Genomic DNA, 25,565 nt, shown 5'->3' with positions numbered 1-25,565 from the left:
TAGATGACCATGAATTATGAACATTTAAATTTATAGTGATCTTTATCTGTCCCTTTCATGTGCACAAGGCATGTAGATATGAAACCTATCCTAGGTATATCAAAAGGCCCCATCTCAACAGTTCAAACTCTCTAAGATGCTGGCAGCATGAAGACTGAGAATCTCCATTTAGTTCTTGGTGTGGAGCGTCAGCGTGCACACGCCTGGGAGGTGTCACCACTCTGGCTATACTTAGGGGTCTCTAGAGCAGATAATGACTTCGGCATCTGGAGATCGCAATTTGTATGACTCCCAAGTTTCAGTCACCACCACATGACTGGAATCAAACTGAATTCCACAGGGCATAAAAAAAAAACTAAGTTAACTGATCAAGGGTTTTTTCCTTCAATTTATTGGTTTTAGAACCAGCATGAATAAGGATGATAAATAGTATTCTGATGACAGCTCTTAAACCTTTGAAGGAAGAATGCACATCTCAGTAAGAAGCTAACTTCCTCTACTGATTCTCTTCCTCCTTGATTGGCAAGAAAAGGGAACATGTTTAAAGCCACAGAGGCCTATTTTTGTCCCCAGGGATTAATGAAAGAATCAGAGAACTCCTAAAAGCATCAGTACAATTATTTATCTCTGTTTTGAAATGCTAAAGGGAAAAGAGGTGGGAGGAGTGTGACTTTACCATAACAGAGAGAAAAACAAATGTTTGCTAGAGAGATATGCAGCTTTCAGTCAATGAAGGCCTATGAAGTCAATGAATGGAATTGCTTTGCTGCTATTTCTCCAGAATAACAGTCTGAAAGTCAGGAGTTTGCATTTGCTGGTGAATGGTCTGCCTTACACTTTTGAGAGAGAAGGGGTGGGCCGTCCTTGGGACATCAGTCAAGACACCTCTCTAGATCTTTAGGAGGAGCTCTTGAAACACAAGTCACCTGACAAGACTCCCAGGAAGGACTGTTGTCAACTCTTTCCTCCCGCCCTCTTTCTTTGCACCTTTAGCTCAGACCTCCAATTTACTATCACTCCATTTTTATGCTCCAAACCCTTGGGTAAGTCTTCACTGGCATCAATGTTATTAATCTTCAGTGGCTGTGTCAATGACAGTCACCGCTCACGTAAGTCCACACCAGGGATACACATAATGGAAGGGCATTAGGCTTTGAGTAGACGAGGTAAGTCTGTGGAAATGAACTGGTTGATTGTCACCGTTTTAATAAAAGCACAAAGCTCCTTTATCTGCGATATAACTTTTATTTTTGCACCAATGGGAAACCTATTCCTTTCGGTACAATTCAATTCATAAGGCTTCGGGGAAGATAAATCTTGAGCTAAAGAACAGAGAGAACAGTACCAGCTTTGAAATATACTACTTCTTGGGACCTGTATAAAGGCTCCTCCAAGCACTAACCTGAACAAAACCCCTGAGAGTGCTCTAAAGGTGGCCTTTCTGTGACATCTCACCAGCTGCTACTCATACACCTTCACACAGGCAAAGCTGACTGGCTAACAGCAGAAGGGCACTCTTGGTTATAGCTTTGTTAACTCTATTTCACACCCACTGAAGTGCATGACTGCAGGCTCAGCGAATGCAACCTGACTCACCTGGAGCTTGGGGTAGTAACTGATCATCTTCCCTGGTAGAGAGCAGGACCAGCACTCTGGACTCGACCAAGGAAGGGGCTTAGAAGGTCTTTCCGCTGGGAGAGAGACTAGACTTTCTTTTAATGTGTAAGGTCCTGATTTCAGTTCAGAACCTCATTTTTTATTGGCTGGTCTACAACTTTTCTAGCTCGGCTTTACTAACTTGCACACAGGTATCCCACCTTTGCCTGGGCCCTTGCATTTTGGAGTGTGGGTTTCTGGTATTTCCAATTAGATGCCCTGTTGTCATTTCTCTCTGTGATCTTTTTTTGACCACCTCTGTTCAGACCTTTGACATTCTCATGTCCTACCCCGTCTGGATAAGCTTTGGGCACCCTGGATATTACTGGCTGCTATTGTATTATATTTTCCGTGACTTCTTCTGTTGCAAGTGGTTCACGAATTTTATCCACTCTGGGTGCTTATCCCTAGGATGACCAATCTTACCTGTATTCTCATCCTGAAAATCCACACAGCCTCTGGCTTCAGACGTTGCACATTCCACCTGCCTCACTCAGTGCCTGGTGCCCAGGTCTCCTACTACTTGAGCTTAGTTGAGAGGGGAAATGCTTTCTGTTTTGTCTTCTCCTTGGAGCTACTTTTCCTGCCCTGAGGGTAGGAGTCTCCAGTCTTGTCAAGAAGGGAATTCCCGGGCAATCTTGTTCATGCTCAGAATAACCGGAGAGGGTTGCACAGACCTGGCTGTCTAGAAAATGTGCCAACCTGGAAAGTGGGGACTTCCCCAGGTAGGAACAGCAGCCCCATAGATGAAGGGGGTGTAATTTCTGTGAGTGAATGACTCATGGCCTCAGATGAAGGATGCGAGGCTTTCTTCAGTCATCAAACACTTCCTAAAGGCCCACTGGGCACCAGGCACTGCGTGAGGTAGGAGAGTTAAAAAAAAAAAAAACTTCTTATAATGGGCACCTACCTCGTGCCCAGCACTTTACATTGATCATTTCTAATCCCTCCAGCAATACTCAAAGGGAGTTCATGTCCCCGCTTGACAAAGGAGAAAACCAAAGTTAAGTCATTTTCTCAAGATCATACACTTACTGAAAGGAAGCACAAAATTCAGACCCCGTTCTAACTACCACCAAACTCCAAGTTCTTCCTGAATACCACATGTTAACTCTACATATTCAGTCTATTCATGTTCAACACCAATTGATTCATTCATTCAGCCAGCAAGTGTTCTCAAGAGGCTCCTGTGAGCCACAGTCTCTGCTAAGTTCAATGTGAGAAGATTCATCACTAGGAATTCGAAGGCCACCTTGGAGGTGCTCAATGGTGAGCTATGTGGGGACTTTAAACGCTGTCATTTGCATGTGGCATCAAGTGGAATAGTTGGGTTTCTTTTAATTAATGATGATGATGATGATGTTAAAGCAGGTAGTTCAGCCATCTTTCAAAAGAGAAAGTAGTTGCCATGCTAAACCAAAGGCAAAGTTTTCTACACACTTCTGAAATTTAAGAGGAATTGAATATACCTGAACAATATACCTGAACATTGACTGGATTCTTCTACTCATGACATCTATGTAGATTGGAGAGCTGCCAATTATAAACATCCTCTTTGTATTAATAAAACAACTACTATTACACCATCCAACTAAGCAAATAAATAAATAAATAAAATAAAATAAAATAAAATAAAATGCCAGCATCAAAAACTGAAAGTGGGAGATTTTGACCTAGATGGGTTGAGGACCATCTTGAAAAGCGTAAAAAAAGGTTTAAGTAGTTGATATCCTAAGCAGTGAGCTAGGAACAAGCAGGCTGATTTGTAGAATTCTTCACTCATATTCTGTATGGTGTCTACAAGTCCTATCTCTAAGAGTGAAATGCAAGAAAAGGCTAAAAACACTAAATTTGGAAGGTTTCAGAGGCATCATTTGAGCACACCCCTCCCTTCAGTATATAAAGCAACTGAGACTGGGGGCCTCATTGAAGCTGTTTCTGTGGTTGCTGGGGGTAAATAAGAGCTAAGAAGCTGATTTGATGGTGCTTATATTCAGCTGTCACCCCAAGCCACAAAGAAACTGAGGCACAGACATAGGCATGGGCACGCTACGTGACATACTACCCATGGCATTTATTTTTGCAAGAACTGCTTCAAGATGCCTTTCAGGTCTAGGGTCATGGACTGAAGGAAGTTTTCTTTGAACAAGACACATTTTCCATGATTCATCTATTGGCAAACACAAAAAACAATCTCTCTAATGGCATACTTGTGAATGATTCAGAGTTGCTGGGGTTTGTCATTCCATTTGTTCAATGACCTTCTTCTGGTTTCTGAATCTGAAGTGAGCTTTAAAAGGTTCTGGATCTGAGCCTGGAAGGAGGGACCATGACCTCTGGGCTCCCAGTGCTGCCTTTCGAAGAACCTACTGTACCGATGTTCCTCACCTGGACAGAGGCGTTTGCAAGGAAGGGCGGCAGAAGAAGAGGCACCTGGATATGGTGACTTGGACAAAGACCACACTGGAGAAGTCTTGTGACTACGGTTACTGAGAAGGTGCTCTGTCCAGGCATAGTAGGTCCCTTATGTACACACTTAATCATATTGTTCCCTACATTGCATACAGGAGAAAATGGAGGTTCATAGTGGTTCTCAAATTTGAACAAGGTAGCCACTAGCAAGTATGAAGCTAAGGTTCCGGCTCAGGTTTCAAACCTGGACTTGCAGAAACCCCTCTGCTAACCTGCTCCCTTCAGATGCCACGCAGACGCATGCAGAGATTGGGTGCCAATTCATTCCTTTCATTGCAGGAAATTTTTTTTCTAGATAAATTGGAAATCTACCTCTTTCAACTGACTCTAATTGGTTCTCATTGTGTTTTGGAGAATAATTACATTACCATAAATTCTGACTCTCTTTCATAGGTAAAACAAAGTGACCCCATGAGAACACAAGCTACCTTGTGGTCTTGTGTCTGTGGGCGAGAGAGCAAAATGGGAAAAGGGTTTTATGGTTCTGAAGGTCACAGTGAACTCTATAGTCACCTTACCACCGAGGATTTAGGGCAAATCACTTCATTTGCCTCACTCTCTCCTTTCTCTTCTGAGAAATGTAATTAGTCCTTGCCTGTTTCTCTCACCATGTATAAGGAAGTAAAGAAAACTGCTACATAAATATCAGCTGCTTTTACTGCTTCATTTCCTGCAGATGGGGTCAAAATAGACACTGTTCACTCCGTAACCTTAGGAAATGAACTATATTAGAAAATATCTTCTCCTTTGGAAATGGTCCTGTAGCTAGGAGAGATGAAGTAATATGTGGACAGGCTTCCCGATTAGCTCATCTGGACAGATAGATATTTAAGCAAAGAAGAATCTCTGAGATTGACACAGGGCCAATTTTCTTAAAAAGTTGGATTACTTATGGAATTTTAAAACTAGTATAGATGAAGGTGGGGGGATGAGTATTTGCTGCAAGAGGAGTGTGTCTTTCCATGGCTGAGCTATATTAGCAATTCTGAGACTGGCCCAGCCTCAAGGGGACAGACACATGACCACATGCCACTGAGGCTGCTTTTGATGGATGAGTCTTGGAACACCCTACTGGTGGTGGAGGCGATGTCACCAAGCCAGAGCTGTCCTCTGAGTTCCCATGCGAACAAATGAATCTTCCCCCAGACAAGGAGATCCCTGAATACTGTCCAAGTCACGCTGACAAGGAGGCCGACATGGCAGCTGTCTTTGCCATTGGCCATGGAGTTACTGATGCTGAGGACACATGGCATGATGTGATGCCCTCACCTCCACTGAATGCTTCATATGCTATCTTGTGATGTCTGAGGGCCTTTTCTCCCTGGGGGTTTGCAGAGGAGACAAGCTCTGCCTCTTATCTGAGCACCAGAACATTATCTAAACAGCTGCCGCCTGCAGAAAGGCTGGTGTCAAACCAAATGCACCGGCTGAAGTACCTCTTTCCGGGGAAACAACACGTGCACACGTGTACAGGTGCCTGCACACACATGCACTCCTGGAATGAATGATCCTTGACACACTACCTGACAGCCTGTGGCCCGACGCCATGCCCCCACCTGATCCCAAGTCTCCTGCCTTCCTCTCTAAAATGGACCTGGCCCTGTGCTGGTCTGGTGGGGCAGGGAGCCCTCAGCCGCAGCTGGGAGGGGGAGGGCTTGGGGTGCCAATGAGCCACTCTCTTGGAGGCACTGGCAGCTGTCTTTCTATCCAGGAGAATCCTTTGCTCCCCCAGCCAAGGGTCCTTTATCGAAAGAGGAAGGAAGGGTTAGGTTAAAAATAATAATAAGAGGACACAAAGGTTGCTTGTTATAAGCAGAGGGAAGAGAATAGCTTCCCATTCTCCTCCAGGCTCTGGTCTCAGATGACAGCTGAGCACCAGTGGCATCAAATCAGCCTGAGCTCTTCATCTGCACCCCCAGCAGCCACAGATTCAGCTTCCACTCCAGCTGTCGGTCAGGCCAAAGCATTCACTAAATGCCCATGATTAGCGCCTTCCTCAATTGGGAGTATAAATGGAGAATCACAGCTCACTCCTCAGAGGAGCTGGAAGCACACACCCATTAATTTCTACGGAGCCAAATGTAAACAGAAAATGAATGTTCCTGTATGCTCTCCAAATTTTATTTCCCCTACTCAAATGTTAGGGGGAGGAGGGATATCTTCGTCTCTTATGATTGCTTCTCATATTTGAAATGATGAGTGTGTTTGACATCCAACCAAACGATTCTCAAAGGGAGACAATGAGAGCCCCTGCGCCCCCATTTGTCAGTATTTGAGGCTTAATGAACTCTTGGCGGGTTCTCTCCTCCCAGGGCTTCGTGTTTGTTATTACTGTTTAATGGTGATCTGTCCAATGTTCCAACATGCCAAGAAGCCTTGCTTATAATCAGAAATATATATTTATTGACTAGCTGGGCAATGGACACAGAGGTTTTCTGGAGATCAAGACATTTGTTAAGACTCACCACGCCCAGCTGTGTGCTCTTTGTATTCAAATCCCTGTTGTTGTCCAGCCAGAGGGGGCATGAGGTCCAGCCTGCTCGGGCCTCCAGCTCAGAGATAATCTCCCTCAGCTGTGTATGAATCCTGACTCAGAGGAGGATGCTAGGAGCTCTAAGCCTCTGGGTGCAAAAGATTCTCGACAAATGCACATTCAGAGTAAACAAAACCCATCAGGCCCCTGTAAGAGTCGGATGCCTGATTGCACCAAACACATCACGATGGAATCTGCAATTGGCAAAGTAATTGGCGTTATTACAGCTGATGGGGAATTTCTGATGCTGCCCGAGCTCTCCTTTGAAATAATACTCAGTCATTTAATTTGTCCAGCTCTCGTTTAGCTGATTGCTCTTTTTCTGCTGGAGTTTATCAAGAATAAAACGCAGTCTCTCTAGACGCTTTTGCAGGCTGAGATTTCACAGGCGTTTCTTTTTCCAACGCTCCCCCCCACCCCCTACACACACTTCTCAGACCCACCCCACTCCATAGTTCCCTTCCACAAAATGCCAAAAATGCAGTGGGTTGGGGAAGGTGAATCAGGCTTTGCCTTCATTTAAAGCTGTGTATTTCTGGTCTCGGCTTAAAAGGCGCGCGGTATTAACCGGTCCATGCAAGAAACAGGTAAATCTCCAAAGATTTGGTTTTCCTAAAGAAGGTTCACAAAACTAGGTAAGTAGTAAAAGACATCTTCACTGTGATTGCGGAGCCAGAAGACTGTGATATTAGAGAAATAGCAGAATGTTGGACACGGCAATTCTGTTGGCGGGTCTCTTCACCTGTGCATACACACATCCTTAGAAGGCCTTCTGCGGACAGTTACTGAACATCTACTTTTCGTTGGAATCATGCAGATTCTTTTTTTCTTCTTGTTTTCCGTTCCCACCCAGCCTTCTCTGTTCTTCAGCAGATGAAGGGCAGGAAAGATGAAGGGTGGTGTTTTCTCAAGGACAGAGGCCTTGGCATCTGGGGACACAGCTGTCCTTCCCACCAGCAAGCAACGTGCCTGCTGGCGGCAATGCACAGATGTCTGAAGAGTCCCAAGGCCAGAATGGCTCTCAGCTCACCTGATGGCGCAGGAAATCCAGAAGCCATGTGCTCCTCGAATCACCCCTTCTTTCGCTTCGCCTCAATTTTATTGGGAAATGTTTAACACAAAACCACTGTGTAAGTGTCAGGTATACAACATGATAGTTTGAGTACACAGTAGAATGATCACAATAGGTTGTGCTAACATGTAACTTCTCATACAGATATGTGAAAAGAAAACAAATCTCCTTGTGACAAGCACCATTCTGGTTTTTTACTGTCTTAACACCTTCTCTGCATATCACACTGCAGTGTTAACAGTATCATGTACATTATATCCCCAGTGTATTTGTCTTACAACTGGACATGTGTACCTTTAGTCACCTTCCTCCATTCACCTCCTTCACCCACCACCTCTGCTTTCCATAAGTCTGACCTCTTTTTCTATGTTATAAACACATACTTTAACATATGAACTATAATACATATGTTCACAACCATGAACACATCTATAAACATACACGCTATATGTGTTGTATTTAATTATATATTTTATGTATATTATATATTTTAGTATATGTTTTAAATATATTTTAATATATAAATTTAAATATAGAAACAATTGAATTAGACTGCAGTTCACAGGACCCAAAAGGTGTGTGCAGTGACACTGGTGGTTGAGAAAGTTTTTGATATATTTGCTTAAAAACATTTCAGTACTTTCTAGCTGTTTTTTCCCCTTGAGGAAGGGAAATGCTAGGAGATAAATGCTAATTCAGAAGGCACACAGGTGGTAAGGGGAAGCAGTGATCAATGAAGGCACTTGTAGGCATTGTCATCTTCCGGCCTGACAGCCCCTACCCAGCCCACAGCCATCCCTGTCTGCCTCCGTCTGCCTCTCAGTCCTCCTCAGGGTTGTCTGCCATTACTCACTTCCTATGACAAATGTCCCAGACAGGCTTGTGAAAAAATCAGGCGAGATCTAGACTCGGTTTCTTGATTCTTTTCTTCAACAATCCCCAATTCTAGTCCTATTGCCTTGGGAAGCAGCAATTTGTGCTCTAACCCTGAGTTCAACAGAGCAGGCTCAATTTCAATTGTGTAACTTATAAGAGTCATAAGAATTCTAGTGCACATTTATGGCATGCTTACCAGATGCCAGTGCTGTGGGCCTATCTATTCAATCCTTTTTAAAATCCCATGGGGTGGGTATCCTTCATTCACTAATGAGGAATCTGGGCCACATAAAAGTTAAATAACTTACAGAGGTGACACAGGGCAGGCCTGCGATGATCACTTTGGGCCCAGAATCAGTGCTTTTAAGTACTAAACAATAAAGCAGTGGGAAGCATTCTCTGTGTGGCAACAGGGTATGGCAGGGTGGGGGAGATTTATATTATGTTGAAACATGAGCATCATATTTTACCAAGTATAGTAACGAAGATTACTATAAAGTTTATTAGAGACAGCACATAAAGTCTTTCCTGCATGATTGACTTAGGACACCTGTTGGAAATATGGCCCTGTTCAAGACTCTGCTACACATTCTTAGGGAAGAAGATGCAGAAGGAAGCTCGTGTGCAAGGAAGGCCATGGTCATCACGGGGGATAACAGAAAGCCTTGGTAGGGGCTGAGTGTCCAGACGCGGCAAACGGATGGCTGGGGAGGCCTCATGAGCTCCGCAAGATTTTTCACCAGGAAGAGCCTCTCTGCCATGGGCTGGGGGGTACCCTAGCACCTCTCAATGATCCCTTTTGTTTGCCATAAGATGGTAGGGGAGTGCTCGGATAGATCGACAGGAGGACAAGAAGGCTGAAACAGGAGCCAGACAGTAAAGTCGAAAGAACCTGAAAAGTCAGCATGCTTATTAGTTGGACGGTTGGGTCTTCTTTCATAGGAGGCAAGGTTTGAATTTACCCTGTTAAAGGAATTAGAAAGAAACACTTTCTTCCAAGTCCTAAAGGTGATCTGTGCTTTTGCACTTTCTGCATGTGAGTCAAAAATTTACAGAACAATATCAGAACAAGTAGCCATGGGAAATCTGTGACCACGACTCAACCTGCCAGTGAACACAGGCATTCAAGACATTCAAGATCTACCCCAAGACATCAGTGACTCTGGCCCACAAGGAAGCAGGGTTACAGAATGATTTTGAAGAAGCTCAAATTGAGCCCTCTTTCCCTAAAAGACTGACAAGAAAAACAGGAATAGAATACCAGAAACACGATGACAGTGGAAGTCACCGAGTAATTAAACGTTTGAATCTCAAGGGAACATAGAAATCTTCTCATCCTACACCCTTGTTGCTAAGCTTTTTGTTTTGTTTTGTTTTGGGGTTAGTTGAGGAAGCTAGAGTTAAAAGAGGATGGCATTCAGAGTTAATCACCACTGGTTAGCGTCCTTTGTTTATACTTCTATTCTGAAAAATTGAGTTTAAGTCAGATTAGAGAGGCCAAATCATATTTGAATGGACATGTGGAACAGAATCTATTGAGGCCTTTGATAAAGGATCTTTCTTTCCATCAGCAGTGCCCCCTCTACCAACACTCACCTGCCTCCTCTTGACAATGTGGAAACTTCTGCACATTAAAATTTGTTTCAGCTTGAGCCCACGGGCATGCGGTCCTCAGATGGACAGAATATCCTGGGAGAAACACTATACTTGGGAAAGTCTACAGAGAGTCAGCATCTCAGGAGAACTTATTAAGGCTTCAGAATATTCCACTGAAATGCCAGGCACTCTGGAAACACCTGGAAACCTCCCTCTCCAGGACCAAATGCCAACGCTGGTTTAAAGAAAAAGTACTAAAAACATGCTTAAGGCAGACAGTGCAAAAAATAAATGTATAACTAGTTTGAAACCTGATTTCATGTAAAAAAAAAAGTAGTAGTGTCAGCTTGGGTTTTAGTGTAGGGTATTTGTATGCACGTAAATGTCTTTGCTTTTTTAAAAAAGTCTCTGCTATGATTGTCATAGATGTCTACATCTGATAAGAAAAATAATGAAATGGGAAAAGATTCATGGTTTGTGCAGGTACCAGCAAGTAGCCAGAAGGGCACCTTTACAGGTGGACCCTTTTTTTTTGGAAGGGGAATTTTGTTCATAATACAAATATATTCACATGAATTTTGAGAAAAAAACAAAGACAAACAAGGGTCCAGATTCTAACCTGTTGATAAAATCAGGGAAGCTCAACACTGTGTATAGACAGAGCTTCTCGCATGATTCCTGATGAATGACCTTAAGTTCTTCTCCTAGCCTGTATTTTTGTATAGATACTTTGGCACAATACTATAAACATATATAAGGAGGAACATGATCACATGCTTAGTTAGCATGAATATATTAGCTGCTATCAAAGTCTCTGAATACTCTCCATTTCTAGTGTGTCTCCTGGTGGCTCAATAACACTGGACAGGCCAACCTGGGTCTGCAGCCTACTCGAAGCAGCACTGAATCAAAAGCCACAGGCACATGACAGTTGATACAAGGCAAGCTGAGAAAAGGCAATAACAAGAGCCTGAGCACCAGTGACTCATGAAATCCCCTTGACCCTTGAAGTCAAGGCATGAGTTGCACTAGCCAACTAGAAGACAATTCCTTCTTGAGGTAGGAGTTGGATCTTTTGGGGTATTGGCTAGAGCATCTCCCCTTCCTTCCCCCCCTCAAAAAAAAAAAAAAGTCTAGGTAGCAAACAGAGGGTACCATTACCCAAACACCACCACTAATTAGCTAATCTGTTGAGAAAATCTAAACTGTGGGGTGGAAATAGCAGAGGAATAGCCCAGGCATACATTTTCCAGAACCCAGATTTAGCAACACTTTCTCTGTCTGGACCACCACTTCCTCAGGGGAAGAGTAACGTGTCAGATAAAGGAATTAGGAGGGGGAGGGGCAATACTAGAGAGACTGGACACTAGGGGCAAAGGAAGCACATTCCTCCTCACACAGGGAAACACTATAGTGCCTTCTCTTCCTTGCAAGATTGCTTCAGTGCTGCAACCTTTGTTTGAAAGACGAGGAAGTTTAGATCCAGGGAAGTATCTAAAAATTATCAATATGTGGACTGTATCCATACTATGCAATGGGGTTAGGGCTGTACTCTTGTCATTTTTACAAGCTCCCTCAATAAATCCCACCTGAGATCAAGGTTGAGGACAGCTAGAGACCGGGCTTCCTCTGCATAGAAAGAAATTCTCTGCCTCACTTCCTTTTCATCTCCTCTTCCAGGTGGTACAATGACATCTCCACTTGGAAGACTTCCCTGTTTCCTCACGTATATACAATTTTTCATTACTCTGAACTCTTAATTAATTTAACTTGTACTTTTTTAACAGAAGGGATAAAAGAGGAATTTGCTGTGCCAGGGACATGCATTGTCTCATGTAATCGACCTAATAATCTTCAAGATAAGCTGCACCAACTTTTTGCTTAATAAGAAAGTGAGTATTAAAGAGATTAGGTAAGTGACAGAACATTCTAGAAGTCAAATTCTGGGGAAGAGCTGTATACAGCTGGGATCCCCAGTCTCTATTGGCACATGTTGAGTGAAATGGCAACTCATGTATTTTCTTTACACTAAAAATGCTTTCCTGAGAATCCTGATGTATTTCCTTGCCTTCCCTTGAATGTACTTATGGCCCTGAGAGCAATGAACATTTTAGGAAGCTCATGTTTAAAACTGGCTTACCTGTATAGCAGAGTCATGAAACTGGCCCCACAAAACCCTATCATGAGGCACACTTGATGTAAAGCCACACTTTTCTTAAAAGAGGTATCCTCTTGGCTACTGAGACAGCAGTTTATAAGGTAGGTGAGGACCAAGTCTTGAGAGCAGGCTCTCTTCTGTGGGTGGAGGGGCTTTCAGGGCAGGTCGATGAAGGACACCTGCCTGTGAGTGCAGGCACCGCACTATGACTCTCTTTACCACACCCCTAACTGGGCCCCTGTAAGCATGCATATAAATGCCCACAGACGTGCACACACGGACACATTTCAGCTACCTCACTTCCCTATAGGGAAGTTCCCTATAGGAACTAAAGAACTAAATGCCAAGAAGCCTTAGATGTTATTTGTGTCCTAGAAGAGGGCCTTGGATTTAGCATTTGCCTTGGATTGCTCATGGAGATCTCAGCCTGCAAAAGGAATGGAATGTCTAGCAAGAGAGGAGTGGTAAATAAATGAAGGTACTAGCGACTGGATAAAAATAGCCAGCGGCTAGAAGATTTTCCAGTGGCATGGAAGGCATGCAAAAAATATATAAAACATGATTAACAATTTTTAAAAATCCAAAAGATGCACATGTCAATGTATACCAGCCATGGAAAGACTATACCCCAAATGTCATTACATAAATTTCTAGGGTGTAGTAACAGAATTTTTTTTTCTTATATTTTCCTTATTGTTCAAATGTCCCTTCCTCCCTTTCTTCACCTTTCTTATGGTTAACACTCATCATCATACATGGTTACATTTTTTTTTTCTTATATGAAGGCCTCTAAGATCTATTCTTTTAGCAACTTCTAAAAATATAGTGCAACACTGTTAACTATCGTCATCACGCTGTCATTTTATCCTTAGGACTTATTTTATAACTGGAAGTTTGAGCCTTTTGACACCATCTATTCCAAATTTCTACAGTGAAATAGGGGAAAGGAAAAAAATGGAGAAGAAAGTATATGATTTCTGGATATCTTCTTACTGCAGTAAAATGAGTATATTTTATTCCTTTTTGTGGGGGTTGGGGGAGGGGCAGAGGGTGGGCCCAACAAGAGGGAGAGCAGGGTCCTTATGTCCAATGATTCAAATACAAGAAAGGAGGAGCCCAAGCATGTCTGGCCCCTTGAAAGGCAAGAAGAACAGGACATTGGACAATGAGAGCTATGTCTGGGAGACAGCAAATGGAAGAGAAGGACCCCGAGGCTGGGTGCGAGTTTCAGAAGGATTTCTATCTGTGCTTTTAAAATATACAGAGTAGTAAGCTCTGTGGGCTACGCTAGGTGGCCCTACCCTGTGTGCAGAGGGCGCTGTACCCGCCTGTGGTGGGGCTCCCCGCTGACTGACAGCATGGCCATCAGGCTTCACCTGCAGAGCATGGTGCCTTACAAACCAGTCATCATGGAGAAAGGCAGGGACCACTTCTTGGCCTTTAAGTTCTCTGGATGCAGAAGGGAAGACAAAGTGGACAGTCCAGTGCACTACAATGCAATCCACACTTTCAAAGCAAAGCATCATCGAAGATTAGTGAGAAAACCATGACTATTTTCCCTAAGATGCTCTAAATGGAACAGGCGATGGGGGTCGGGGGTGGGGGGTGGCAAAGTCACTTACAGGAACAGATACCAAGGAACAAGCCTGTGCAGGCAAGTGGTAAGTGCAGACCCTGAGAATGCGGACAGGCCTGGTTGCAGTCATCCTGGGGAGGGACCCTCTGAGAGTACCCTCCTGGAAGTTACTGACAAGGGGGTACCACAGGCCCACGAGTTACTATGGACATCAGCATGTGGGGGGCGGGCTGTCACCTCAAACTCGAAGGAAGAAGGGAGACACAGGAACAGAAGCCAGCAATCTGGTGCAGTGGGGCTGGGAGGGGTCAGCCCGAAGCCTGTGGGCAACTTTGTTTGGAAGAGCACCCAAAGGGTTGTGTTGACTTAGACACATCCGGGCCTTTTTGATTTAGCAATAACACTGGAGAATTGGCTTTGATCTGGGCATAACACTCTGGCCACAAGATTCCAAGGGCTTCTTGGCCTCAGGAACACACATCCTGAGAAGTGAAAAAGATGCGTTTATGCTCTCAGCCTCGGGGGATGACACACAAATGGATAATGTGGAAAGGTCAAACACAACTAGGGGAGTCGGCCATCTGCACCAACAACTGCGGGGCTGTCTATGGGGAGAGTGGAATCGCCTTTCTAGGATCGTGGCCTCAAATGTCATGCACAGACCCCAAACATGGCTAGTGTGAAAGTTCCTTGTAAATTCAGTATATGTAGAGATGTAGTTCAACAAGCACAGAAAAAATGTGGTAATTTCAGAGAAAAAACAATGTCGAAATCACACATGCAGATACACACTTCACACATACAAACACGTTCCACACACTCACTTACACACCCGCACCTCACACTCATCTACATACCCATCTACACACCAACATACATGTCTCACACATACCCCCCCACAACACATATCCACTCACACAAACACTACACACAAAACATATCCTCTCATACACATATGCACAGACATACACACCTCACACTAAGCACATAACAACCCTCATACATACTTATATCTCACACACACACACACACACACACACACACACACAGCTCCCATAAACTCCACTGTGTGCCCTTTCCAAGATTGAAAATAACACGCGAAGCCTTTTCCCCCTTTATTTTTATAAATTTTCAGCCAAAAATAAAGCTTTCCCTGGGCTGCCACTATGTGTGACTGTGGGTGTGGAGGTGGGTGGGAGAGGAGGGTAAATGCTGATTTTCTTTTGTTTTTGTTTTACTTTCCTTGAGCTCACTGGGATGTTTGTGTGAATATATGAATAAGCACTCTAATTATCAATTTTAACTAGTTGCTATAGGCTTACTGGTTATCTATTTTTAAAACCTCATTGCATCCCTGACAGAAGGGTTAACAAACTGTGATCAAAACATCCCAAACTGGTGTAGGGACTTATTTTTGACTCTCAACAACACGCCTTTTATTTTGCTCATTCTCTCCCTTGATCTTCCCACTTTCTGCTCTGTGTTCTTGTCCCTAGGCAATCTGTGCGAACTGGGATCACTTCTCATCAGGACTCTAGTCCTGAGTTTCCTTAGAAATAAAAGAGGCTCACAGGAGGTACCCCACAAAGGGGAAGTCTAGTGAGGCAGTGTGCTCTTAGGTGTGACCCATATTAAAGAACACATTTCCAAATACATGCAATTCTTCCGATTAGAGAATTACTGCCCTATCTCCCCAGAAAGGAATAGCACTGTGCAATTCCCATCCTCCCTTGCCTGTGCCCCGTGTTTGCCTGTGCCACCTCCAAACAGCAAGTAGTAAGAGATAAGTGTGGCCCTTTTCCTAATCAAGATTAGCAAACCTCCACCATCCACCCCTGGGATTAATCCAGCTACCAGACTAAGGCAAAGACACAGCATGTTGAGCATTTTATCCCCACTCTAACCCCCCTTCCTCCTTGGTTTAACCTTTTCCTAAGCTGAATGATCTACCACCCAACATTCCGAGCATCTCGGTCCTGTTTATTTCCCACTATAAAATATGAAAAGAGGTAGAGAGAGAGAGAAAGAGGTTGTTTTGTTTGTGATGAGATGAGAAGAGCTGAGGGAGAGGGCATGCTATCTGGGTATCATCAAGGCTGGTACTTGGTGAATCTGAGAAAATGGAAATCCAAGGTGGGGGTTTCTGCCCTGGTGCGAAGGTTGTTCGCTTATGACCAAGCTACAGAACATTCCACTCTCCAGAACTACATAAAAGGATCAGTGAGACTTACCTGTGGCTGAAATCCTTTGAGGTCGCTGACTGCAAGGTCACTGGCTGCGAGGAGCTGGAAAAGAACAAAAGGAGTTTTCCTTAGTGATGCTTCTCAAAGTTTGCAAACAGTATCCCCAGAACAACTGGTTAGCAGTGGATTTCCCAGAGCCTAGACCCAGAGCTAAAGGAGCAGAGTGGTAAAAGGCAAATGTGCCACTCTGGGCTGGGAAGCTGGACTCGAAGCCTTCCCTCGGTGTCCACCAAATCTCTGACTTCACCGCCCTCTCTGACACCCTCCCCCACTCCTTTCTTTCTTTCTTCAAAGGGCCTTAAATTAGATATCACGGACATGGATGGGCTTCACAGCAGGTTCACAGACACCCTGAAATCCAAAGCTTAATTAGACGTGAGTCTACACACGCACATTCTTCCTTAGGGAGATGGTCTCTGGTTTTCAAAATCAACTGTGATACTACAAATTAAAGACAGTGAAAGGCCCAGCTCCTCTGAGAGGGATGCTCTTCCTCCTCTCCCTCGCCATTCTTCTCCTCCATGTCCGCTATCTCTCTCCACTGTCCTTCTTCCTCCTTTTAAATTAGACCAATAAAAAGCGACTCTTTCCTCTTCCAGTCTACATGTCTCAGTTTCCCTTTATTATGTGTTGCCTTTGCTCTTAATAAGCTATGGATTTAGCTGTCCACAGTTCATGTCTCAAATGATCACGCACAACATGAGAGCATAAGAGTCAGGTTTCTACACATTTTCTGTACCTCTGCATTTAGTCAATATTAAGGTATGAACTAATAAGGTTTTAAATATTTCTGCATCCTCTCCAGAAAGCATCCCATCAAATAACACGATTCATTACTACAATAACCACATACTTATGGTTGCTCAAAAATGCTAGGAAAGTGTGGGATAAGGAGAAAAAAGACAGATGCTTATTTTGATTCATGGAGTGTGACTGCTGGCTTTGTTAGGCCTGGAGAGCACTTGTGAAAAATAGGAAAGATCTCATGTTTGCTATAACAATATCTTATTTGGTTCAAGAGAGAGCAGAGTCCTGCTGGGCTCCAGTACCGCCAGCCTTCAGAGAACCTCAACTGGGCTTTTTAGCTTCTCTAAAGGACTTTGCCAAAAAAAAGATCAGTAAGAGTATTAATGCAGGGGCAGACAGTGGAGAGTGCAAAAGCTGTACTTTTCTCCCACACCCAGTCCTGTGCGCTGGATTCCCCAGGTGAAGGATGCCAGGGAAGGAGACACCATCTTCGCGGAGAGCCCGAGGGTCTGTCTTACTGTAGCTGAACAACTAAGCAACAACCCATTGGGTCACTTGACTACACACTGAAGGACAAACATAATGGCGTATCTTCAGAAGACCCGAAATTGGGTTAAAAGACAAGGCACGTATGGTCAGTATGGGCAGAGTGCAATAGAACATAAACATCAAACTGTAATGTAAGTTAAAAATGATAGGCTGGGTTCGATCCCCGCCTGCCCCGGAGGTGACCACATGGCGTGGCAGACCTCTCCTGACCCGTCCGCTGCTCCCTTCAGCAGTGTGCTTCGTAGATCTGCCTGTTCTGCTCCCCACTCTGTCTCTGGTGAAGCCTCTCACCACCCCTGTGCCTCTGGCCTGTACCCCAGTTCTGTATGAACAAATAAATAAATCTTTAAAAAAAAAATGATCGGGTGGGGCTGCTGACACCATGTGGCGTTTGAATGAAGCCCTGAAAATGCAAAGATGCCAGGAAGGCTCTTCAGGCGGGGCAGTTGCAAGAACAAAGACATGGGAACGGGATTCAGCAGCTCCAGCTCCAGCCCTAGGCATTCCACAGCCACCACACACAGTAAGGAAATTCGGATACACTGAAGATCCTAATCGGCAGGTGCTAAGGTGGGTGCCGCTTCACGATTTTTTCTTATTTTAGTCTTCACAAAGAACTATCTCCTAAGAGAAAATATCGCCACTTAATTGGGAAGTTGAGACTTTTAGAGAAGTAAATGATGCCTTCTAGGTCACACAGGTACTACATGTATTTGGGATTGGAATCCAAAACTATATTATCCTAAAACTCACCCAGGTAGTACATGTACTCGTACAGGTAATACATGTATTTGGGATTGAAATCCAAAAATATTATCCTACAACTCATCCAGTTTCTACCATAACATGATGTAACATGATGCTTCTGAATTGGAGACATATTGGAAATATTTGGAGTGTGGCATAGGAGAGATGAGTGACAACTGGTCAAAGGAGGCCTGGGCTCCTATAGCATGAGTTACCCCTGAGTGACCTCTCCTTCCAGACATTCTTTTACTTAATGGGTAATGACCACCTACTCTTCAGAACCTAATTTGAGTTGAGCACAAGTTACGATGGAGCTGGGGAAGGACCCAGAAAGGCTGGGAGAGAGGTGTCATGGGAGTAACCTTACAAGGACAAGGCCAGCAACACGTTAGCTTGTAGGGATCAAGCCTCACGTTCCCTACGCCAGTGGAGTCCTGTGGACAGGGAACTTTCTAATCTCTTTTGATGGCTTTTGTCTGATAGATAGTAGGTATGAGACCAAAATGTCTACTTCTTCTGAGTTCTGAGATGTTACAACTAAAAGTCACAATACAGTCCCAACAGGATCCTGGTTTTGATCTTATGTAGTGTCTATTTCTCAAGGAACTGAGAAAACTCTAATCACCATACAATTGGTCAATAAGTACCTTTTTGTCAAGTGACTTAAGAGGAAAGTGGAGACCTTAGGCGACCAAGAGGAGAGCACCAGGCATCACTGAGCCTGGACAAAAGAAGCGGGAGAGACAGCGCGTGACATCTCTCAAATTGACAAGAGGAGATGGCACTTCGCATCCAGGCATTTCCTGCATGAAGTAGGCACTCAAATATTTGAATGAATTAATCAACCTGACAATGGGAACAAGCTCTATGCTATCGTTGTGGAAGTTATGAGAGAACAGAGGCTTATACTTCACTGGAGGAGCCAAAGGTTAAAAGGAAGGAATGAGAAAATGAAGGAGAAAGAGGCTGAACCATGAATGAACCTACCACCAGAAAGAGAGTGAGGTCTCCCCTTCCTGTGGATGAAAAGATAAAGTGCTCCATGGGCACATGGAGCTCAGACGTGTTACTTTATCTGCTGGTGGGTGGAAGGAGGCCGGGGTGGAATCAGGGATGCTAACTAGCAACTCCCCTGCCCATGCCGGTTACTACACATCGTGAACCCAGAAGGAGGAAGCTGTCTGCGCTCTGTTGTGGGCTGAGATATGGACTGGACATACATGTTGGAAAGTCCTTCTGTACCCCAAAATTGTAGGTGCCTGGATCTGGACCCCCAAAACAGGTTTCCCATCTTGCAGAGAGTCAGCACCTGAAAGAGACAGTGGAAGGTCCCTGGGCAATGGGGAAACCACTGTCCCCAGCAGGCTCAGGAGCCACCTATACTAAGGGGGACAGGAGCCAGGGAATGTGGTGGGGGCACAGGAGCCTGTGGTATCTGCCTCTCCCTCCCTTCTACCACAGTGGCTCTGCCTTGCCTTCACTTATGGCCCCAATTCTATTGGGGAAGGAATGTTCTGCCACTAAAACAAATTTTACAACCCTAGAAGTTCTTATATGTAGAAGTTGATCAGTGGCTTCTTCAAGGTGACATTGCCAGCTAGTGGGTCTTGGTGGCTCCCTCAGAAACCTCTCTTCAGAAACCTCCCCTAGTGGCCATCTGGGCCCAGTCCAACCCTAACACCCAGAATCAACCAGCATCTAACCTCCGGCCCTCAGGCGGGATGGGTGTGCTCAGAATTCAGGGGAAACCAAGGATGGGCAAGAAGAGGTACACATACCCCCTCCCCTCCCCCCCCCCCACAAAGCATTTTCCCTAAGACACTGTCCTGGCCGTCTCCAAACCGCGCCATCTCCTCAGCTCTGTCCTCATTCTGTCCCACTAGGAAACCCTTCACTGCCCAGGGCAGCTCCTCACGTGGGGAGGATCCTCGAAAGAGGAAAATGAAATCTGCCCGGTGGCTCTGGGGACTTCAATCAGGCAGAGTTAATGAAAAGGATCCTGCCTTCTCCCAGGATGGCTAAACGTCCGCACTGCTCCCAGGGAGTGGTGGGGGAGAAGGGCAGACAGAATTACATTTAAAAGGCAAAGGAAGGAGAAAATTCTTTCATCTCCCTGGTGGAGCAGGGCAGTGTTCCTAGGCCCTGTCTTGGGCCATTCTCATTCCTGACACGTCTCTGCTGCTCTCTGCAACAGTCCACACTCAAAATATTAGGATGATGACCCTGCTTTCCATTTTTGAGGAGCTGCAGTTTCTTTCTTTTTTTTTTTCCCCCTCTTCCCTCTGAGCTTGAGGGACAAGTCAAAAGAGTAGGGAGAAGAGGAGGAGGAATACTGGGGCTGTGGAGTGAAACACCTGCACCCCCCCCCAGACACAGGCATTCTGCCCTCTGAGTGGGACCCCCTACTTGTGCCTGCCTCACAAAGGTCACCCCAGTGCAGCTGCAGCCAGCATCCCCTGAGGGAGCTCAGGGCCACCCCCAAAGGATTTCCCCCTACCTGCTACCTTCTGCAGCTACTAAAGCACCCACGTAGGCGGGAAGAGGGGAGCTCACTTTTCTCCCCCCCATCCTGTTGTCCCAGGAACCATAGGATGTCGACAGGATGTCCCCTCTGCCGGCTCCTTTAACACGTACCACATCTGGGTGGATGGGACCCGACATTGCATCCTGCTAATTCCTCAAGCTGACCCGGGACTTGTGTCTGGGAAGAGGGTCACTGACACAAAGGACTTGGGGTGTGGGTCACACTGGCCATCTGGCCAGAAGGATCTCAGCCTCACAGACCTGCAGCTGTGCACACTCAAGCCTGGCTGCCGGGGATCCACTTGGTCATTTGCTCTTCCCGGATTTCACTTCCCTTCTGGGCCAGAGAAGTCAGTGATGGTGCGTGGACAGTGGGAAGATGGAAGCACGCATAGGTAGGCAAGCAGCTAGGTGAAGAACAAAGTGCTGGGGAGAATGACCACTCTTCCGTTGCCCTGTAAGACCCCAACCTTTCATTAAGTAGGCCATCTACTTCCCCTCCATCTTTTCCATCTGTTTTCCTTCCCCTTTTCTGTTTCACAGGCAATGGATCTTTTTCTCCCCCTTGATTTGTGAAACAGCACTGGCGTTCTACTTTGGCTGGAGGGTGGAAACTGATCCTCCTCTCCGTCCCTAGACCCACAAAACAGTTCAGGGCAGCCTGCATGGAAGGCAATGGCCTGGCAAGCTGAAAAACAATGATGATCCGAATTGAAGCTGAGGGTATCAGAATTAGCTAGTCCCACTCTCTACCCTACACGAAAGGAAGCAGAGGTACAGCAGGGTGCAGTGGAAAACCAGGAACAGCAAGTCCAAGCATGAGTAGGTAACCTAAAGGAGTTTTAGGTGCTCTGATACTTGGGCACTTGGAGGTTCTGTTGGAGGAAGGGACCCTTGCATAGTAAGTAAGTCAAAGGTTGGGACAGAGACCAGGAAAGAAGGTTCAGGAAGGTTTCTACCATAACGGGCTCTGGAACCACTAACCACGAGGAGCCCCCAACTCTCCCAGGGCCACATGGGGAAAGGCGGAAATTGGAAGAGGGGAGAGGGGAGGGTCCAAAAGGAACCAGCAGACTACTCCTCACACAGGTGATGAAAGTACATTCTAGGGCCCTCCCTGCTGGTGCAGCGGGTTAAAGCACAGCACTAAGAAGCTAAAGCCACGTCTGCATGAGTTCGATCCCGGCCTGCCACAGAGGTGACCCACTTGGTGCGGCAGACCTCTCCTGACCCGCCCGGGGCTCCCCATAGCAGTGTACTTCATCGATCTGCCTCTTCTGCTCCCCACTCTGTCTCTGGTGAATCCTCTCACTGCCCCTGCACCTCTGGCCTGTACCCAAGTTCTGAATGCATAAATAAATAAATCTTTAAAAATAATAATTAAAAAAAAAAGTACATTCTACACAAGAAAACAGTAGACTCGGGGAGAAAGCTACATCCAAGCTCTGGTTCTGGCCCTGCTCACTATGGGATCTGACAGGAATCAGATGCTATTCAGGTTGTATTTCATCACCTATAAAGCGAATTCTATGCTGCCACTTCTAGCACCCCAAAGTGTCCGTCTCACCTCAAGGATGAGAAAAAAAAAAAAAAAAAGATCCTAATCTCCTCTTCCTCTTCTTTTCCAGCAACTCTTATCTCAACTCACACCTCTATCTAAGAGGTGGTACACACACTCTGGAAGAATTCCTAATAAGGAGGAATGGAGGGGTGAGGAGGAGGCTGGGGGGGGGGGCATGGGGAGGTCCTGCACGGTGTCTTCACTAGAGGTGTGCAAACAGGAAAGGAGACAGAGGCCACTCCGACCATTGGGTTCATCATCACCCATGTAAGGCTGCAGGCACAGTTAAAGGTAAACAGCCTCACAATTCCACTGGCATGGGTTCCAAAATGCCAAGGCAATGGAGACAGGCAGCTGGCTCCCTACCAGCCTAAGAGGTAGGTCCTGCACTTGAAGCCACCACCTCACTGCACTGAGTGTTCTTTAGCTAAATCCCTTCACCCTCCTGGAATCTTAAAGGTTAAATCTGAAACCATTGACACCTCTAGTCTTAGTTTTGGGCTCCATTCCCAAAGAGCAATAAGGATGACTAATAATAACTGCATATAACTCCATGCAAGCCTGGTCTTGATTGTTTATAATTTTTTCTTTTATTATTTTTTTAAATGATAGGGTTCTAATATTTATAGGTGAGATCAGTAATAAATTCCCCTAGATATGCAGCCAAAAGAGCTTTTACATTTTTTTTCAACAAGTCACTGTGTAACCTTGCATATTATAACCCATATTCGTACAGTGGTGTGTATATTTGGTTGCTATCCAAATCACAGCTGTTTCAACTTCTGGATGGGACTACCTTTAATTCCTGTTCTTACAGATCTGAGCTGTAACTACTGAGACCTAATGAAAGAAGAGGCCTCTGGATGTCCTAGTCTAGAATTCACCCAAACAGTGAGTCTTGTTTTATGTTATTTGAACCTGATGAACCCACAGATGCCTTTTCTGCCCTTTTGAGCTCACCAGTAGAAGTCTTTTTAAATGCATTGTTCTTAAAACAAAACAAAACAAAATTTCACTTTTTGGAGGGCATCTCTTGTGGTGTTGGTGGGAAGCTCACAATGGTAAATCTGGTAGAATCTGGGGACATGATGTGCAGTAAGTGTTTTGGTAAAAGAATTCAGTGGTTTCTGAAATTCCACAGTTAACAGGTAATCAGATGGCCCTGGAGCCTGGTACATTCATTCTTTTTCACGACATCATAATATGACCCTCCTGAGCCCCCTGCCATGTTTGGAATGTGCATTGTTAGAGTTCCTATCAGGTCCTCTCTGATACTTCAGTCACTTCAAAATGAACCCTGCCCAGGAGAGCACAGAACACTGATTCCCTGACTGTGGCCTCAGACAGTCCTGCACTCCATCAAAGGATCTTGGCCACAGGGAGGCAGGTGAGAGGAGCAGAGTTGGGAATTCCAGCCCCAATCCCATTTTATCCAGAATGGCACAACTTTTATTAGTACTTTATATTAGAATCTCATGATAACACCTATTTGATTTAAATCTTTATAAAAAAGAATTTTGAAAACTCTCATCTAAGTGAAAAGACCCCTTCCATAGGTGAGCAAGACATCCGTAGTGCCAAGAGAATATACCCGGGGAATGAGAATTAACAGGGTCACCTCTTTAAAGATGCTAAGATGGTGGTCTTTCACTTGGAGCAGAAGAAATACATGTCCAGACCTTTAATACTCTGTGACTTACTCATTAGGAGAATGCTTTCTCTTCCTTTATTTACAGTTTCTGCAGGTGATGATGTCTGTCTGCCTCCTTTATCTGAAGCTTAGCAAGCTACATGTTTAAGAACACATAACTAATGCACCAGGAAAGGAAAGAGCTGAAGATATGTTGCTTCTCGAGAGCACAATCTCAGTTATAGGTCCTTTCCTTCGAATAAAATTAAGAAATCACATTGTGAGCATCTGTAGGCTGTTTCCTAAAGTCCGTAACAAGCCAATAAATGAGGTTCCCCTTGTTGAACATATGCCAAGCAAAGCTGGATACTGAGGAGGGGGTGAATCTACTCGCATCTCCCTCTTCTCATCATTTACTGAATTTCTGCTTAGAGCTGACCAGATGATCTGCTCGCTTGGCTTCAAGAAGAGGACCAAAGCTTTCTAAAGCATCCTAGGCGAATCCCAGGAAATTGATTTACACCCCTAGGCTCACTTAGCGGCAGAGAATGGAAAAGTCAGGAGGTGCTTGCTTCAGAGACAATCTGAGCGCTGGAGTCAAAAGCTCTGCTCCTTGGCTCAGTATAGCCAATTTGGCTGAGAATCTGAGTCCCCCGGGCCAAATCCGGAGCAATTAATCACAATTACAGGTGAATATCTAAGTGGGATAAAGTCAAGCTGGACCCAGCAATAGCTGAACCTTGTAGCTGCAGATAGTCACAGTTTTTATAAGCCTCAGGTAAAAACAGAAGAATTTCTTCCAAAAGCCTTCCCTGAACTCCCTGCAATTATAATATGAAAAATAATTGACTTTTCAGAATCTACTTTTGCCTGTCTTTGTACCAGATAGATGATAGACTTTACTACCCCCACTTAATGTTCGTACTATCAGAGCAGGATAGAATTTTCTTGACCTGTTTACAGTTGACAATCTGAGGTTCATAAATTGGTTAAATTATTCTATTGCAGAAGTAGTCCATGAGCAAGTCTGGTCCTCTCTAAGGCATCTATGACCCCCTCAGGAGTACCTAAGTGAACATGTACTTTCTCCCTTTCTGCTCTGCCAGAGAGTTGGTCCTGGTGCCAAAGACATTGAAATCACTGCCAACTGTGCCCCAGGTGACCTGTCAAGCAGGTGGAGCCCAGCTTCCCATCAGTCCCATACAGCTTCAATGTGGACAGATAAGGTAACATCCTTCTCTTTCCATCTTCCCTTCAAATTTATGAGTTCAAATTGACTTTTCACATAAGAGTGTGGTCCCTGAAACCCGACTGACCAAGGAGTATGCACCACGCACTGCTACAACATTGTCAATTAGTATGTGTGTCTTCTCTCCCCCTGCTTCCTTCCTTTCTTCCTTGGTTCTAGCTAATGAGTTCATGCCAAGTTCCAGGTACCATCACTGATGCCGAAAATCCTCACAAACTATGAAGTATTTCCCAAAGATCAGCTCAGATCATTAAATCAAGAACCACACATGGCCATATGTGGTTATACCCATTTCACAAATAAGGAATTAAGAACACAGCAATGTTGGGCCCTCCCTGGTGGCGCAGCGGGTTAAGCACTGCACTGAGAAGCTAAGG

General features: G+C 44.9%; 1 protein-coding gene across 1 annotated transcript in view; it reads right to left on the bottom strand.

The window, feature by feature from the left end:
- SETBP1 (SET binding protein 1) overlaps positions 1–25,565 on the bottom strand; it is a 317,156-nt gene that overhangs the window by 142,200 nt on the left and 149,391 nt on the right. The window contains exon 2 of the mRNA XM_012725788.1: positions 16,171–16,224. Coding sequence (XP_012581242.1) covers positions 16,171–16,224 — 54 coding nt within the window. The remainder of the gene's footprint in view (positions 1–16,170; positions 16,225–25,565) is intronic.

The sequence above is a fragment of the Condylura cristata genome, unplaced genomic scaffold (genome assembly GCF_000260355.1).
Source record: "Condylura cristata isolate star-nosed mole 26May11 unplaced genomic scaffold, ConCri1.0 scaffold00016, whole genome shotgun sequence".
NCBI classification, from domain to species: domain Eukaryota; kingdom Metazoa; phylum Chordata; class Mammalia; order Eulipotyphla; family Talpidae; genus Condylura; species Condylura cristata.
This window is presented reverse-complemented; position numbering and strand designations above follow the sequence as displayed.